Here is a 16,145-nt window from a genome sequence, read left to right as displayed (position 1 = left end):
CTAGAGCTGGAGAAGGGTAGATATAAGATGAACCTGGAATATCTTGTTATACCAGAAAGTAATGAAGTGCTAAAAAATAAATAAATAAATGAAGAGAGCATGTCACAAAGAACATAAGAGGCTGAGGGCTGGCTAGAAAATATGGTGGGCATGCTGGAGTCAGAAAATCATTTTGCAGCCATTGTGCTTTTGATTGGATCAACTAAGAATCATGAATGGAGGTTCAACCTGAGGAGAAATTTTGATGAGCCAAATATTTGTCTTAGAGTGCCTTCTCATATCCAACTTATTAGTGCAAAGGAGAATTAACAGTAAAATATAATGGAGAAATTGGGTAACCATTTACCAAGTGATCAAAGTTAACATGACCAATCTGGGGTAAATGGACACTGGATACCCTATATATTATGCCCTAGGAGGACACATAATCTTCTATACAATATTCTCAAGAATGCATAACTTGGGGGGGTGCCTGAGGTGGGTCAGTTGGTTAAGCATCCAACTGTTGATTTCAGCTCAGCTCATGATCTCGGGTTGTGAGATTGAGCCCTTCATTGGGCTGTGCTCAGAGCCTGCTTAAGATTCTCTCTCCCCCTCTCTCTGCACTTCCCCCTGCCCCGTCTCACTCTTCCCCTCTTCCTTTCTTAAAAAAAAAAAAAAATTGCATAACTTTTATCTGTTCATGAAGAAACACCAGACAAACCCCAAACAAGAAATGTTCAGCTAGGGACGTCTGAGTGGCTCAATCAGTTAAGCAGCTAATTATTGATTTCAGCTGAGGTTATAATCTCAAGGTGGTGGAATGGAGTCCCAAGTCAGGCTCTGTGCTGAGTACAGAGCCTACTTAGGATTCTTGGGATGCCTGGATGGCTCAGAGGGTTAAGACTCTGCCTTCAGCTCAGGTCATGATCCCAGGGTCCTGGGATCGAGCTCTTGGGCTCTCTGCTCAGCAGGGAGCCTGCTCCCCGCTCTCTCTCTCTGCCTGCCTCTCTGACTACTTGTGCTTTCTCTCTCTCTCTGTCAAATAAATAAAATTAAAAAAAAAAAAGGATTCTCTCTCCCTCTGCCCTCTCCCCGCCTCTCTCTCTCTCTCTCAAATCTTTTTTTTTTAAAATTTTTTAAATTTTCATTTATTTGACAGAGATCACAAGCAGGCAGAAAAAGAGAGAGAGGAAGGGAAGCAGGCTCCCCGCTGAGCAGAAAGCCCGATGCTGGGCTCAATCCCAGGACCCCAGGATCATGACCCGAGCCGAAGGCAGAGGCCTTAACCCACCGAGCCACCCAGGTGCCCCTCAAATAAATAACCTTTAAGAAAAACGTGTGGGAGGGGCGCCTGGGTGGCTCAGTGGGTTAAGCCTCTGCCTTCGGCTCAGGTCATTATCCCAGAGTCCTGGGATCGAGTCCCACGTCAGGCTCTCTGCTCGGCAGGGAGCCTGCTTCCTCCTCTCTCTCTCTGCCTGTCTCTCTGCCTACATGTGATCTCTCTCTGTCAAATAAATAAATAAAATCTTTAAAAAAAAAAAAGAAAGAAAAAAAAGAAAAACGTGTGGTTGATGGGGGGATGATATTTTTCAATAATGGCAATGTTATAGTCAAAATCCTAACTACAGAAAATAGAATTGTTGCCAGGGACTGAGGGGAGGAGAAAATGGTAGTTAGTGTTTAATGTGTACAGTTTCAGTTGGGGAAGATGAGAAAGTTCTGGAGGAAGGTGGTGATGGTTGCCCAAGAATGAGAATGTACTTAATGCCACAGAACTGTACATTTAAAAGTGGTTAAAATGAGGGGCGCATGGGTGGCTCAGTGGGTTAAAGCCTCTGCCTTCAGCTCAGGTCATGATCCCGGGGTCCTGAGATCGAGTCCCGCATCCAGCTCTCTGCTGGGCAGGGAGCATGCTTCCTCCTCTCTCTCTTCCTGCCTCTCTGCCTACTTGTGATCTCTGTCTGTCAAATAAATAAATAAATTTCTTAAAGTGGTTAAAGTGATAAATTTTATGTGTATTTAGCCACAGTAAAAGTGTGTCAGTGTAGGGGCACCTGGGTGGCTCAGTTGGTTAAGCCACTGCCTTTGGCTCAGGTCATGATCTTGGAGTCCTGGGATCGAGTCCCACATCAGGCTTCCCTTGCTCTGCAGGGAGCCTGCTTCTCCCCTTCCTCTGCCTCTCCCCCTGCTTGTGTGCGCTCGCTCTCTCTGTCTCTCTCTGTGTCAAATAAATAAATAAAATCTTGGGGCACCTGGGTGGCTCAGTGGGCTAAAGCCTCTGCCTTCGGCTCAGGTCGTGATCCTGGGGTCCTAGGATTGAGCCCCGCATCCGGCTCTCTGCTCAGCAGGGAGCCTGCTTCCTCCTCCCTGCCTCTGCCTACTTATGGTCTCTGTCTGTCAAATAAATAAATCGTTTAAAAATATATTAATTAATTAATTAATTAATTGATTAAAAATCTTTAAAAAAGTGTGTCAGTGTTATGAAAGGCAAATAAAGGCTGTTAAATTGTTCTAGATTAAAGGACATTAAAGAGACATGACAAGGAAATGCAATATGTTAACTATAGACGGTTTCCTAGAACAGAAGCAAAATAATTTACCAAGGACCCTAGGTGAGGGGACAACACTGAAATTGAAAAATATCTAGAGTGTCACAGCCAGTACCAAGGTTTTGAGACTCCCTGAAGAGTCATCCGTAGAGTTCCTGATTCTAGGACAACAAAAACTAGACTGCTTTTTTGTTTTGTTTTTGGTCACAGTGTCTTTTTTTGACCAGGGGACCCACTGATATCTTGCAAAATGAGTTAAATAGGTATTGCTATGGGGGCCTGGGCAGCTCAGTGGGTTGAGCCTCTGCCTTCAGCTTGGGTCATGAACTTGCGGTCCTGGAATCAAGCCCCGTGTTAGGCTTTCTGCTTGGCAGGGAGCCTGTTTCCACCTCTCTGCCTGCCTCTCTACCTACTTGTGATCTCTTTCTCTCTGCCAAATAAATAAATAAAATCTTTTTAAAAAAATAGGTATTGCTATTTCCTTTCTGGGAGTTTCAAGGAATTTGTCCATTTCATCTATGTTGTCAAAATTATGGGTGTAGAGTTATCCATAGTATATAATCCCTATCCTTTTGATGCCTGTAGGGTCTGTAGTGTTGTTCATGCCTCTTTCATGCCTGATACTTGTAATTTGTACACTGTCCTTTTTGACATAGACAAAGAGAGGCCAGAAAGAAATGATTTAAATCAGAGCTGAGAGAGCCAGCTGGGCCATCCTTATTTTTGCTGCCTTACCTGGCTGTTGGGTCAGTCTTCCTTTTTGAGGCTTCCTGTCCCTGGCCCATAGCTTTTGTACCCTCCATGTGGGTCTGTACTGCTTGGCCTCTGAGGTGACTCCAACTTCTCAGAATGTTCTCTTGCCCTCTATCCCTGGCTTCTCCCACAAAACCAAACCCAGGTAGAGGGAATAGAATAACAAAGGAGACATCATGATGAAGTGTGGCAAATGGTAAGAAGGGCTCCCTGATAGAAGCTGATGAAAGGCTCAGCTTACCTGGAGAAAGGCAACTCTGAAGTTTCCATCGTGGGGAGTGGAGATCATGGAAAGAACACAGTTACTAGCAAGGACAACTTCCTTCACTTTACTAACCCTTTCCTTCAACTCTTGTCTTCTTTGTTGCTAGAGGGAAGGGACTCGTGAGATACTCCCAGGGTCCCCTCAACACTCACCACACCTGCTGTTTGGGACTCCAGTCATCAGCATGCAGAACTACGAACAGGGAAACAGAGTCTGTTTTCACTGTGAAACTCCAAGAACTATGCCAGGTCTTCTGATTCTAAAGTCCATTTTCTTTCTACTATGTCAGTGCCTCTTACACTAATGCCAAATATTCATTCATTTTTGTGCCAGGTGCTTTCCTTCCTGTAGTCTTTAGGGGAGGATGGGGGGGGGGCAAGTAAGGAAGAGGACAAGGGAAGACTCTTCTGCCTGAAGGTCTCCAGTGGGTGAGCACCCACTAGCTTTTGGGATGTTTTCCCACTCTCAGGAGTATATATCTGGTCTCTCTGGCTACCTTTCTGGGGAAGCAATGTTTGAGGTAGAGGGACACATTACAGCGATGCTACAAACGGGAACCTCCTCTTTATTCCATATATGGAAGCTGGTTTCTGGAGCTAATTAGGGAAAGGGCTTTGGCCTGGCCCTACCTCTGTATGGGCCCTAGGGATAAGGGTCTAGATTAGGGCGACAAGGCCTTCCCCCAGGTGGGAATGAAAAGTCCTGACCTCACATCAGTCCCAAATTACGGGGTGGGAGCAATGATGTGGGGCATTTCCTTGGTGAGATGAATATCTGCTTGGGGCAGGCTCTTCCAGGCGAGTTCCAAGATCCCATACTGAGCAATGCCAATATGATTGATGGTACGGACGTTATTCTGACCTGGGAGGGGAACCACCTCCTGGAACTCCAGAGGACCTTTAGGGTTTTGAGAGCCACCACAAAACAGGTGGTAGAACAAGCGCTCCCCGGGAACCAGATCCATGGCCTTTTGGGCCTCCTCGTAGGTGATCTCTTGGGATTGGGGTTCATCTCTCAGTAACAGCTCCTGCAGCAGCTTCTGGATTCGGGGGGACTTAAGTTGGTATAGGTCCACAAGCTGATGGAACTGTTCCATCCAAGCAGCGCTGTCTTTTGCATATCGTCGCTGCAACATCTGCAAGATGTGGTACAGTGCCACAAATGTCTCCCAGAGAGGAACCTCTTCCTTCTTCTTAGCGACAGCCCGGGCCTTCTTCTCCAGCTTAGGCAATCTGGGAAACCTGCCTTTGTCCTTAAAAGCCCAAAAGTCTTTTTGAAACATCAGGGCAAGGGTTTGTTTTTCCACAGAGGCCTGGGCACCTGTGACAGTGTCTCCCGTAGCAGGAGGAAAGTGTGGCACCTCCATCTCCTCGAGAGCAGTGGATATCTGCCCTGCCCAGGCACTCCTGTAAGGCTCTTCTAAAAGATGCCAGTTTACACCCTTTGGGGTGGGGATCCCTTTGGTACCTAATGGGGACTTTGGTGTGGGGCCACCGAAAGGTTTTAACCAGCTTTCCTTTCCTTTTATAGGCGGGATCACTTTCGGGTACTTCGGACCCAGGGACTCCTTACTGGGTTTTGAGATACGTGTGCTTCGTGATTCCAGGATCTGCTTGTGACGGTACACAATGGCTTTAAGTTGGGCCAGATGAAGCCAATCTAGGTTTCCCTTTGTGGTGAGGTTTTTGAGAAGCTGGCACAATCTGTGGAAACTCTCCCTAGAAAGCTGTTCTCCTGCCTCCATCCGTTCTAGAACATGGTGGATCCAGTCTATATCTGAGAGTCCTACCTGAGCACCTACTTCCTTGGCCCAGATTTGGGGCAAAGGTACCCCAGTCTTTCTCATCAGGACTGGATGATGCTGCAAAATCCACTGCAACTTGGGGTCTAGTGGTTTGCCTTGGAGTTTGTGAGCTTCCATGGTCTGCCTCAATATGTCAGGTAAATATGGAGTCTTTAAGTCTCGTTCTGGGGACTCCAAAACTGTATCCAAAACTTGTAGAGGTTTGGGCATATATTTCTTCAACAGTTCTCCTTGTCTGCCCATAAACCTTGACTCTGGAAGCATCCTGGATGCCTCAAGTGCTCTGGCCTTTTCTTCCGGGGATACTTGTTTTGTAGACACTGGCACTGGTATCTTCTCTTGCGTGTCCATAACTATTATTTTCTTGGAAGGGACTTTCAGAACTTTCAGTTGTTTAGCAGTGTCTCTGATATCAGGGATTCTTTTTTCAATAGAAGGGATTATTTCTCTTTCCCTTCGGTCCTTTTGTCTTTCTGCTTGTGACTTAAATAATTTTCCTGTTTTTAAGATCTCTTTTTTCAAAGAGCTTTCCCCCTTTTCTTTCTCACTCAGACTTTCTGACTCTTCCTCACTCAGACTTTCAGAGTCTTCTTCACTCATGCTTTCTTCTTCCTCCTCCTCCCCTTCCTCCTCCTCACCTTCCTCCTCTTCCTCTTCCCCTTCTTTCTCCTCCTCCTTCTCTTCCCCCTCCTGTGCCTTCTTCTTTTTCTTCTTCTTCTCCTTCTCCTTCTCTTTCTCCTTCTTTCTCTCTTCCACCTCTACCTCCTCCTCCTCCACCATCTTGCTTTCCTCCTCTTCCTCCTCCTCCTCTTCCTCCTCCTCTTTTTCCTCCTCCTCCTCTTCTTTCTCTTCTTCCTCAGACAAACTCTCTCGCTCTACTTCATCCAGTAAGTTTTCTATTTCTCTGGATAGGCTCGTTCTACTCTCTTCTTGACTGGGAAGCTTTTCCTTTGGTGTATCAAGTGTCTTTAGCTCTTTTCTCTTTTTCAACCTTTGTTCAAGCAGTGGTATTACCTCTTCATCCTTTGTTAGTTCTTCCTTCTCTTCTTCCTGTATGACTTCTCTCTGTTGTCTGGCCAATCTGCTTTCTTCCTCAGTAATTTTTTTCTCTTTCTTTATCATTCTTTTCATTTCCTTGGCCAGTTTTCTCTGCTTCTTAGCCAGTTTCTTCTCATCTTTGGTTACTTCTGGTTGTTCCGCAGAAAAATCCCACTGTTTGGCATCAAGCTTATTTTGTTCCTTGCTCAATCTCCTTTCCTTAACCAAGAAGTTCCTCTTCATCTTTGTCATCTCTATTTCTTCCTGGACCACTTTCATTTCTTCTTTGGTAAGATCTAGAAGTGCCTTTAAGACTTTGCTGCTCACTTTTGATTGTGCATTGGAAATGCCTTCCTTTTCTTTACTCAACTTCCTTACTGCTTTGGCCAGCTTCCTCTCTTCCTGGGCATACACTCTTCCTCCTCTGGTAAATTCCAGTTTTCCTTTGGCAATGTCCCTTTGCTTTGTGGCCAATACCCTATCTTCATACCTCAGTATCTTCTCCTCTAGTGACAATTTCCTCTTGATTTGTTCTAGTTCATTCTTAGTCACTCTGAACTGTTTTAAGGTTTCTTTAGTCTCTCCTGTGGAGAGAATTTGGCTTTCCTTAGCCAGCCTGGCCTTCTCCTGGGCCAGTTTCTTCATTTCTTTGCTCAGTGCCTTTTTTTCCTTAGCACTATCCCAGTCTCCTCTGAGCATTTTCAGTTCTTGGAAGACCCCTCTCTTTTCCATAGCTAATTCCATCTTGTCCTGGGCTAGATTGTGCTGCTGCTGAGCCAGGCTTTCTTCTAATTGGGTCAGCTTTTTCTCAGCCTCATCCACCTTCTCCTTCCTCTGGGCAAGTGTTGCCTTTTCTTCCACAAGCTTTTCCTCTTCCTGAGCAAGTTTCTTCTTGTACACGTCCAGTTTCTCCTTTTCTTGGACTAATTTATTTTTGTTCTGGGCAAGGTTTTCTGTGATCTGGAGGAGATTCTCTTTCCTCTGAGCCAATCTCACTTTCTTCTGGAACAGATTCTCCCTCTCCTGAGCCAGAGACTTCCCCCTCCAGTATAGTATATTCCTGCTGTTTGTGAGTTTTGCCTTGTCCTGGGCCAATTTTTCTTTTTCCTGGACCAGTTTTAACTTGTTCTCCATCAGTTTCTTCCTTTTCTCAGCAAGCCTTTCCTCTTCCTCAGGCAGTTTCTCCTTGTCCTGGGCCAGTTTCTTCTCCTCCTGAATCAGCAGTTCTTCTTCCAGGACCAGCGCTTTCTCTTCCTTACTCAGTTTCTGCTCTTGCCAGGCCAGGGTCCTGTCTTCCCGAGCCAGTTCCTCCTCTTCCTCAGCTAGATCGCTCAAGTCCTGATTCATTTCCTCTTCTTTCCGAGCCAGTTCCTCCTCTTCCCACATCAGCTCCTTCAATTCCTGGGATAGTTCTTTTTCTTGCAATGCCAGATCTTTTTCCTTCTGGGTCAGTTTTTCCATTTTCTGAGCCAGCATCTTTTTTACCTCAGCCAGCTTCCCTCCTTTCTTTGCTATTTTCTCTTCTTCTCCAGCCAGTTCCTCAAATTGCTTGGCCAGTTTCTTCCTCTTCTGGGCCAGTTTCTCTGCTTCTTGGCTTAATTTCTCCTCTCTTTGGGCCAATTTTTCCTCATTGTGGACAACCTTCCTCTCTGCCTGGACCATTGTCCTATCTCGCTGAGCCAGTTTCCCATATTCCCTGGCCAGTTTTCTCTCTTCCTGGGCCAGTTTTCTCTCTTTCTGTGCCAGCTTCTCTTCTTTTTGGGCCAGCTTCCTTTCTTCTTGGGCTCGATTCCTTTCAGCCTGGGCTCGTTTCCTCTCAATCCAGGCCTGATCATATTCCTTTCGGATCTGTCTCTGCTCTTTTGACATCAGCTCTTCTTTCTCTTCTTCTTCTTCCCATTCCTGAGACACTTCTCCTCCCCCTTCCTGAGACACTTCTTCTCTCTTCAGGGTCAGTTCCTTCTCAGGTTTGTGTTCCTCTCTGGACCTGTCCACTCTTTTTTCCCAGACCTCTAACCACTCATCCCATCTCAGCTTCTTCTTGTCCACATCCAGCTTTTCCTCCCCTGGGAGTGGCTTCCTTTCATCTGTTTGTTGTTTCTCCTCTTCCTCCAGATGCCTCTTGTCCCAAGCTTTCTTCCATTCATCCCAGGGTATCTTCTCATCCTGGGCCTGTTTCCACTCATCCCAGGACTTCTTCCACTCCTGCCAAGACAGCTTCCTCTCAGCCATAACTGGGCTTTCTTCTTGCTTAACTACTTCCTCTTCCAGTATGGCCACTTCCTCTACTGCTGGGCTCACATCCCTCTCTCTTTTGCTCACTGTCTTTTTTTCATCCACTTCTCTTTCCTGCTGAACTTCTTTCCTCTCTTGCTTAAAGGGCTTCTTTAAGGATTTCTTCTCTTCTTTCTTCGATATTCGTTTTCCCTTGGTTAGACCACCTGGTCTTAAGAAGAGAACTTTCTTTTTCTTGACTTTTTTGGGAATCACCTGGGTTTCCTGCACAGCTGGCATGTCCTCTGCTTCCTTTTGCTCTTGCACCTCTGGTATCTCGTCCTCCCTTCTGCGTATTATGTCATCTCTAATCGCCCCTTCATGAATAAAAATTGGTTTCTCCTCTGGCCAGGCTACATCCCAGTTGAGGTCCTCAAGCAGAACCTCACTTTTTTCCTCCAACAAGGGGCAGATCTCCTGGAAAAGCTCCCAGCTGGGCTGTCGATCTGCCAGCACCTCCTGAGCCATGGCCACAAGCTCCATGTTTAGAGCTTCTGACATGTGTGTTTGGGAACCAGATATTCTAAGGGTCATAAGACGACACAGATCATCCCGCCATGATGAGCTCTCTTCAGGGATGGTCTTGCGGCCAGGCGCCCCAGCGGCACCCCGCCCTTGGGCTTTCAGCTGCTTCACAGCTGGTTCTTCCTTTACAGCAGCCGGAGTTTCCTCAATTGTAACTTTGGCTTCTTTTGTCTTCTTCTTGCGCCTCCTTTTGGGTTTCCGCACTGTTCTTTTCTTGCCTTTTCTCTCATGGATTTTCCTCAGCGTCTTCAGGGTCAATGCAAAATGGTCCTTTGAGGTGTCTTTCTCTGGAGGTTGTGGCTCACCATCTTTTGAACTCTTCAACACACTGATGGTCGAAGAGATTCTAGGATGGGCGGCTGTCTCCTCCACCGAAACTGGTGCAGCTTCCCTCTCATCAATTTCACCCTCTAAGAGACCTCGCTCTCTGCCAGCCTCTTTCATCTTCTTGAGGGCCCGCCACAATTTTCGGGCTGTAGGGAAGATCAGGAGATGGAGATAAGAAAGGCATGGGAGGCTTAAGTCACTTCTTTCCCACTAATGGTATGAGTAAGAAGAATTGCCATAAAAGAAGTAGCAACAGAGGGAGCTGAGGCCTTAAAAAAAAAAAAAAAAAAAAAAAGCTCTCCTTACTTTATTCTGGTGTTCCCCCCTTCTAAATCCTGTAGAGATAAGCATTGGAGTCTCCCTGAGTTTGGGTAGATTCTTCCTAGGAAGTTTGTGTGAAAAGATGCGTCTACTTGTCTCTGGTCCTAACTGATTGATATCTCTTGACCCATGTTAGCCCTAACTGTTTTGCCCCATGGGAACCATGAGGCATGAATCAGATCACCCCACACGTACCATGCTTTTTGCCACCCTTTTTGCCTTTGCCGAACTTGATGGGAACTTTAGATTCTTCAGGAATTACGTCAGGTTGCTTGGAAAGGGATAGAAGTTCAGAGACCCTTGAGACCTCTAAAGAAAAAGCAGGCTTTTCCTGTCCCTCTGACAAAGTCAGGTTTTCATTCAATCGCTGCTCCACTTGAGTGTGAAGGATTTGGAGATCTGTGGCCCTTATCCCCAACAGATGGTCTAGGGTTTCATCCCCAATCATTTCCTGCCTGTAAAAGTCAAAGGAGGGGAAAGACCAGGATGAATCAGGGAAAGGACAACAGGGAGAATGAGAAGGAAGGAACTGCAAACTGCTGTGGAACAGGCAGGGGGCTTGGCACAGTGGCCAACAGAGACAGTGTACGTTGAGATAGAGGATGGCCAAGAAAAAAGAAGAAGTCTAGAAAGTCAGGTGGCAATGAATGGAGTGGTTTTTATGGGGAATGAAGAGGTAGGAGAAAAGAATGAGCAGGTGAACTCAGGAGTTAGGTGACAGACAGGAACAGGAGAAAAGGTGGAGACAGGAGTGAGCAGTCAGGATTGTCAGGACAGTCTAAGAATGGAAAAAGACAATGAAAGAGAAAAAGGACAGTAAGAGTTAATGGAGAGGTATGAAGAGAGAGTGAAGGAAGGGAAAGGGTGAAGAAAACTAGAGACTAGTCAAGAATTGCAGAAGGCACAAAGAACTTACTGCATCTCCCGGAAGGTCTCTCGGTGCTGGATCAGGCTTAAGAGGGAGGACTTACAGTGGATTCCAGTGTCAGGTATGAGGGTCAGGGCCTTATTCCTCACTCTTTGGTCCTTGTCCATCAATCCTTGGGCCAGAGGCATGGCAAAAAGATGAGTAATCATTCCTAGACGCTTTAGCCCTTCCCAGGCTAGCTCTCGGATTAGCGGGTTGGAATTGGCGGTATCATCCAGTAGGCGACGGGCTGTTTCAGAGCGCAGGGATGAAGACACCTCGTAAGAGGCAAAGATTTGTCCCAGTGCACCAATGCAGCATTGGTACTTCAGTGGGGAAGCATGGATCATAATGTTGAGGATTGTCTCCACCAGGCTATTAATAGCTATTTCACTCATCTTTTTCCCTAACCAACTACGGTTTGCTGAGTCTGTAAGGACACTATAGGTTACATCCTTGGTCAGTCTCATTTCTATGAAGTTGTCATCCTCCTTTTCATATGAATATTCTCCTGCATCATCACTTAGAGACTTTTCCCTACTGTGCCAGAAGAAGAATTGCTGGGACTTGTCCCATTCCATTTCCCACACAGGTGAATGCAGGTTGCACTGTAGGTATATTGGGCTGCCCTCTGGCCAAAGACGGGCACGAATCACTGAGTTGGGGATGTAGCAGTCAGGAGCCAAGAGCCATTCCCGCCCATGACCAAAGTAGCATCGCAGTATTTGGTAAGGGTTGAGTCCATCCCAGGTAGACAACTGTAGTTGGGGAGGAACCACATAATGGGGAGGCTTGCTTACCTCCATCCCAACAGTCTCCTCTTTATATGAGAAACGGCGTCTGAAGGAAGACAGTAACACAGGGCTCCCTTGCTCGTCTTCTTCTATGACGTGTGGCACCGTATGATCAAAGGCAATGGCCCGCTTATTGACAAGTTTCTCTAGACCTGCTAATTCCTGTTTCCCTCTTCCAAGGTAGATGTACTTGGGCACAAACATGGTCTCAAAGGAGAAGAAGAAGCTTGGGGCGAAAGGCTTAGGGGCCTCTAGCACTTCATCTGTCATGCTCATAAAGGAAAGGCGAGCCAGCAGGTTTGGGTGAAGCAGTTTGAGACAGGACACCAGATAAAGACTCTGGTTAAAAGTCACAAGCAAGTCACCCCGGTCGTTTGCAAAGCAGAGTGGGCCAAAGTGCAGCGATGAATCCAGCATGGCTACAAGTCTGCCATGGAAGTTCCAGACCCGGACAGACCCATCAATACCCCCTGTGACAAAAAGACTCAAAGACAGGCAGACATCGAAGGATGTGATGGTACACTGGTGCAGAGGCAGTGTCTCTATATACATTGAGCCTTCCTGTGACTCAGAGGACAGAAAATCATGGAACTTCCAGAGACGCAGACAGTTAGTCTCCGTGATAGCACCCACAGAGGTGGGCAAGAGTATCAGGTGTTTTAGGTGACAGCTGCTGAGAATGCTGGCAAGCGTCTTCAAATGCACTTGCTTCCCTTCGAGCACAGTTTCTGATAGGTGTATGTAGTCATCCATTCCATAGGAACAGAGCAAAGAGTTTTCTCGGCTACCAAAAAGCCCTCCAGGTAGTGTAGAGAGTGCCAGGATAGCTCCAAAGTGCATGTACTTCTCTATTCGGGCACAGTAGTTCTGGGAAAGCACTCTGATCACCCCACTCTGGTGTCCAGAGAACATGAGTCCTTGTAGACCCCGCCCCAGGTGGAAATGCCCATAAGCCAGACATTGTACCCAGTCCCGAGAGTCTGGGGAGGTACACAAGAGATACTTGGCTGGGCAAGGGCAGCGGGTTGTGTCAAACACCAGCACCTCTGTGGTGCCTGTTGCTACAAAGAGCTCCTCTTTTTCTGGGTCATAGGCCCAATCCACAGCCCGGTCCAGGATCGAGAAGGGCCAGGTGAGGACAAGCAGATCCCCTGTGAGTGGAGACATAAAGCGCAATAAGCCATCCTCAGTAGTGCACAGAATCCGGAACCAGTTCTCACCGCAGCGGACCCGACGCAGCTGCTGGGGACCAGAGCCACAGACGTTGAAGAGGCTGTAGAAGCAAGGCAGACAGCGCAAGGAGAAGGTGTGGGTGGTTTGGCAGAAGAAAGTAGTGTTGTCAATAAACTTGAGTTCATACAGCTCCTCGCCAAGTTCTAGCCGCCGCAGCAGGCTGCCCAGAGTCAGGTTCCACTCCTTGATCAGGCCTTCCTTGCCGGCTGTGAGCAGGGTGTGGGCCTCTGGCCGGCTGCGGATACAGATCACCGCCGAGACATGGGCCTTGAACCTGTGGAGAGAGTTTCCCCGGGTGATGCTCCACACTTGGATTTCCCCACTCTTATTTCCAGCATAGAGAAAACCCTGGTCTGAGCAGGTGAAGCAGCAGGTGATAGGGGAGCCACTGGTGGTGGACATGAACCTCTGAACTTCTCCTAGCTGGCCTTGGCCCTGGCGCTCAAGGACCCTCACCACCGTCTCACACAGCGCAAGGACGGAGCCATTGGGACCGTTCAGACTGATGTCCTGGACGAGCTCATCCCCAGGGATGGGGACCATGTGGGCTACTTGAAGGCCCCTGCCGCTCCGCTCAATGATCCAGGTGACCACTGCCCCCAGGATGCCTGACAGAAGCATCTTCATTTCTGGGTCATAGCAGAGGCAGTTGATGTTAAAGCGGCAGGGCACTATACCCAGGGGTTTGAACGACCGAAAGTGGTCCCCAAAGAGCCGCAAGATCAGATCGCCACAGTAGGCCACGAGGATGTGAAAGGAACCTGTGTGGACCATGCACTGGATGGGCGGCAGTCGTTCAGTCATGGAGAATATTCTCTTCTCAACCATGTCATCAGTTTTGCTCTTCATCCATACAACAGCCTACAAGAGAGTAAGATGGACCCTGACTAGGAAAGAAAGTAGGAGAGGAAAGGGCTGAATATGCGGCTCCTTTGCCCCGTGCCTGTGCTGAGGAGGACTTGGAAGACTCTCAAGTGTTTTTACCCCCTCCCCCTGGTTATGGGAACTGGAAATACTGTAGAAGCAGGAAGTCTGGGACCCTTTCCTTGGGCTACTTGAGGGAAATCAGAAAATCTCTTCAAGGAGAGACTGTTAGGGAGGAGAGGGGGGATCCCTAGATCTCTGTCATTTTCTTTTTTTTTTTTTTTTTTTTTTAGGTTCTATTTATTTATTTGACAGAGAGAGACACAGTGAGAGAGGGAACACAAGCAGGAGGAGTGGGAGAGGGAGAAGCAGGCATCCCGCTGAGCAAAGAGCCTGATGCGGGGCCTGGGATCAAGACCTGAACCAAAGGCAGACGCTTAATGGCTGAGCCACCCAGGTGCCCCATCGGTCATTTTCATTCAAGAAGTAGATCTCCCTTTGTCAGTTTGGGACGAGAGCTTATAAGTGGTCATGGCCCCTGTCGAGTGAGCTAAGAAGGAGAGGGAAGGTGAGCTAGTTTTACCTGTATTTCTTTGGTGCTTGTCACCCAAGAGAGGGAGGCGAAGAAGTTGGCATCGCTGAAGTAATAGCATATGAGCGGCATATTTTGAGGATGGCGAGACTCTTTGAACAGTATCTGGGACTGGTCACTCAGCACAACCACTTCATTCTTTAGGTCTTCTGACGTTTGCTGGGGAGAGGCCTGGCATGAAGCGACAGACCAGGACACACATGCACTAAATATACTCTCACACAAGTTGCAACGGAAGCCTTTCCCGTGGTCATGCCTCATGCCTGTTACATCCACACATGCACGACTTGTCACTCGTAGTACACCTGCGTTGGCGAGCAGGTAACACAACACGAGACATAAGAAAGAACCAAACCCCTAACAGGGCCTGAATGGACAAATTTCTTGGTGTGGGCACAGGGGAAAACAGATGTTCTTCCCAGCATACTCGTTTGCTAACACTCCTTTTGTCTACAAGGTATAGATGTCATAAAAGACGTATTTAACACATTACCCAGGCAAGTACTCCACTGCGGACCTACACAAAATGTAACCAGTGTGTGACAAAAGTCAGTGCAACTTTAAGTTCTTAAGGCTTAAAAGTGCACAAAGACTTTAACACCCTACCTCTAAGCTTGACAGAGGAAGATTATATGCAATATGTATTATCCCACAGCAATAAGAGCGTGCACTGTGGCACATTCACCTGGTAGTTCACACAGAGCCAACCAGAGCAAAACTGAGCTTGGCAAGTGTTCTGCCTGCTGCCTAATCCCTTTTGTTTTAGAAAAATCTCTCTCCCCAAAGGTTTGGTTCCTCTGACAATGCTCCAGAGTGTTGCCCTTCCACTACCAAAATGTATTTGCAAGAGATCCCTAGGCTCATTTGGAAATGAACAGTCCACTTCCTACTAAGGGGACAATTGTTTTATGGTCTACTATGCCTGCTTTCTGCTTCCCCAGAAAATCTATGCTCTTCTGAAGTGTTCGTAACAATTAAGGTATATAAAGGCCAATAACACATTTATGTCCTGCATATGTATTACCTTGCTTTTATGTATGATGTCATTTAGGAGGTATTTAAAATCCTTCCATAGGGGAATGAGTCTGGTAGAGGACATCACCTTGATTATTCCTTGGTCCTCCTCAGGACCGTTGCTTAAAATACCTGTGGGAATCCAAAGGATGCCAGCTTAGATGTTACTACTTTTTGAGGAACTAGGGCTTAGAAGTCACGATCCATGAACTCATGTGTATTGAATATTTCTTGAACATCAGGAGCCATCCATAAGACACATCTTCTCATTTAACCTTCACTGAGGCCCAGTAAGGTATGTATAACACCATTTTATAGATGAGGAAATTGAGGCTTGGGGGGGGGTGAATCAAAGAGTTGAGGATTGAATCTTAACATTGGCTGTCATGACCCCGTAGGATATTATGGGCGAAGGAAGCAGGGAGGGGGTGCTAGAAGGGAATACCATCCCACACAAATAACATTTCCTGTTGCTGGTGATGTGTCAAGAGAGCATTTTGCCAGGACTTGGCAGTTCCTGGAGTGCAATTCTTGGATCTCCTGCTCTGGAACTCCTAGGGAAAGAGTGTATCTTAAAATACAGATCCCCAGGTTCCATCGTAGACCAACAGATGAAGAACCATGGCAGTGGGACCCAGGGACCTTCACGTCTAACAAATTCCCTAGGTGATTCTATGGACATTCAAGTCTGACTATTAGAAGAGGAAACTGGAATGAGGGGGTCCCCCAGGACTAAGAGCCAACCCCACTTGCACCGCTGGAGAAAGGATCCAGCCCTCTGGCTTTGCCGGCCTTCCCAGGTTTGTGGAATCAAGAAGCTGTCACACATGAGGCCTCTGCCATGCGTCTTCCCCATGCCCTTCTCCTTGGCCTTCATGAGGACAAACCTCTACTTTTCCTCCT

General features: G+C 47.2%; 1 protein-coding gene across 1 annotated transcript; it reads right to left on the bottom strand.

The window, feature by feature from the left end:
• Positions 1-4,106: 4,106 nt before the first annotated feature.
• WDR87 (WD repeat domain 87) lies at positions 4,107-15,351 on the bottom strand. The gene is made up of 5 exons (XM_045075895.1): positions 15,253-15,351; positions 14,220-14,387; positions 10,755-13,633; positions 10,034-10,293; positions 4,107-9,663 (listed from the first exon to the last, which is right to left on the bottom strand). The coding sequence occupies exons 1-5, from the start codon at positions 15,325-15,327 to the stop codon at positions 4,274-4,276; spliced, it is 8,772 nt and encodes a 2,923-aa protein (XP_044931830.1). The 5' UTR covers positions 15,328-15,351; the 3' UTR covers positions 4,107-4,273.
• Positions 15,352-16,145: the final 794 nt, after the last annotated feature.

Source organism: Mustela putorius, unplaced genomic scaffold (assembly GCF_011764305.1).
Source record: "Mustela putorius furo isolate JIRA1106 unplaced genomic scaffold, ASM1176430v1.1 tig00000174_pilon_pilon_pilon, whole genome shotgun sequence".
Taxonomy (NCBI): Eukaryota; Metazoa; Chordata; class Mammalia; order Carnivora; family Mustelidae; genus Mustela; species Mustela putorius.
The sequence above is the reverse complement of the archived record's forward strand: the minus strand, read 5'-3'. Positions and strand labels throughout refer to the sequence as shown.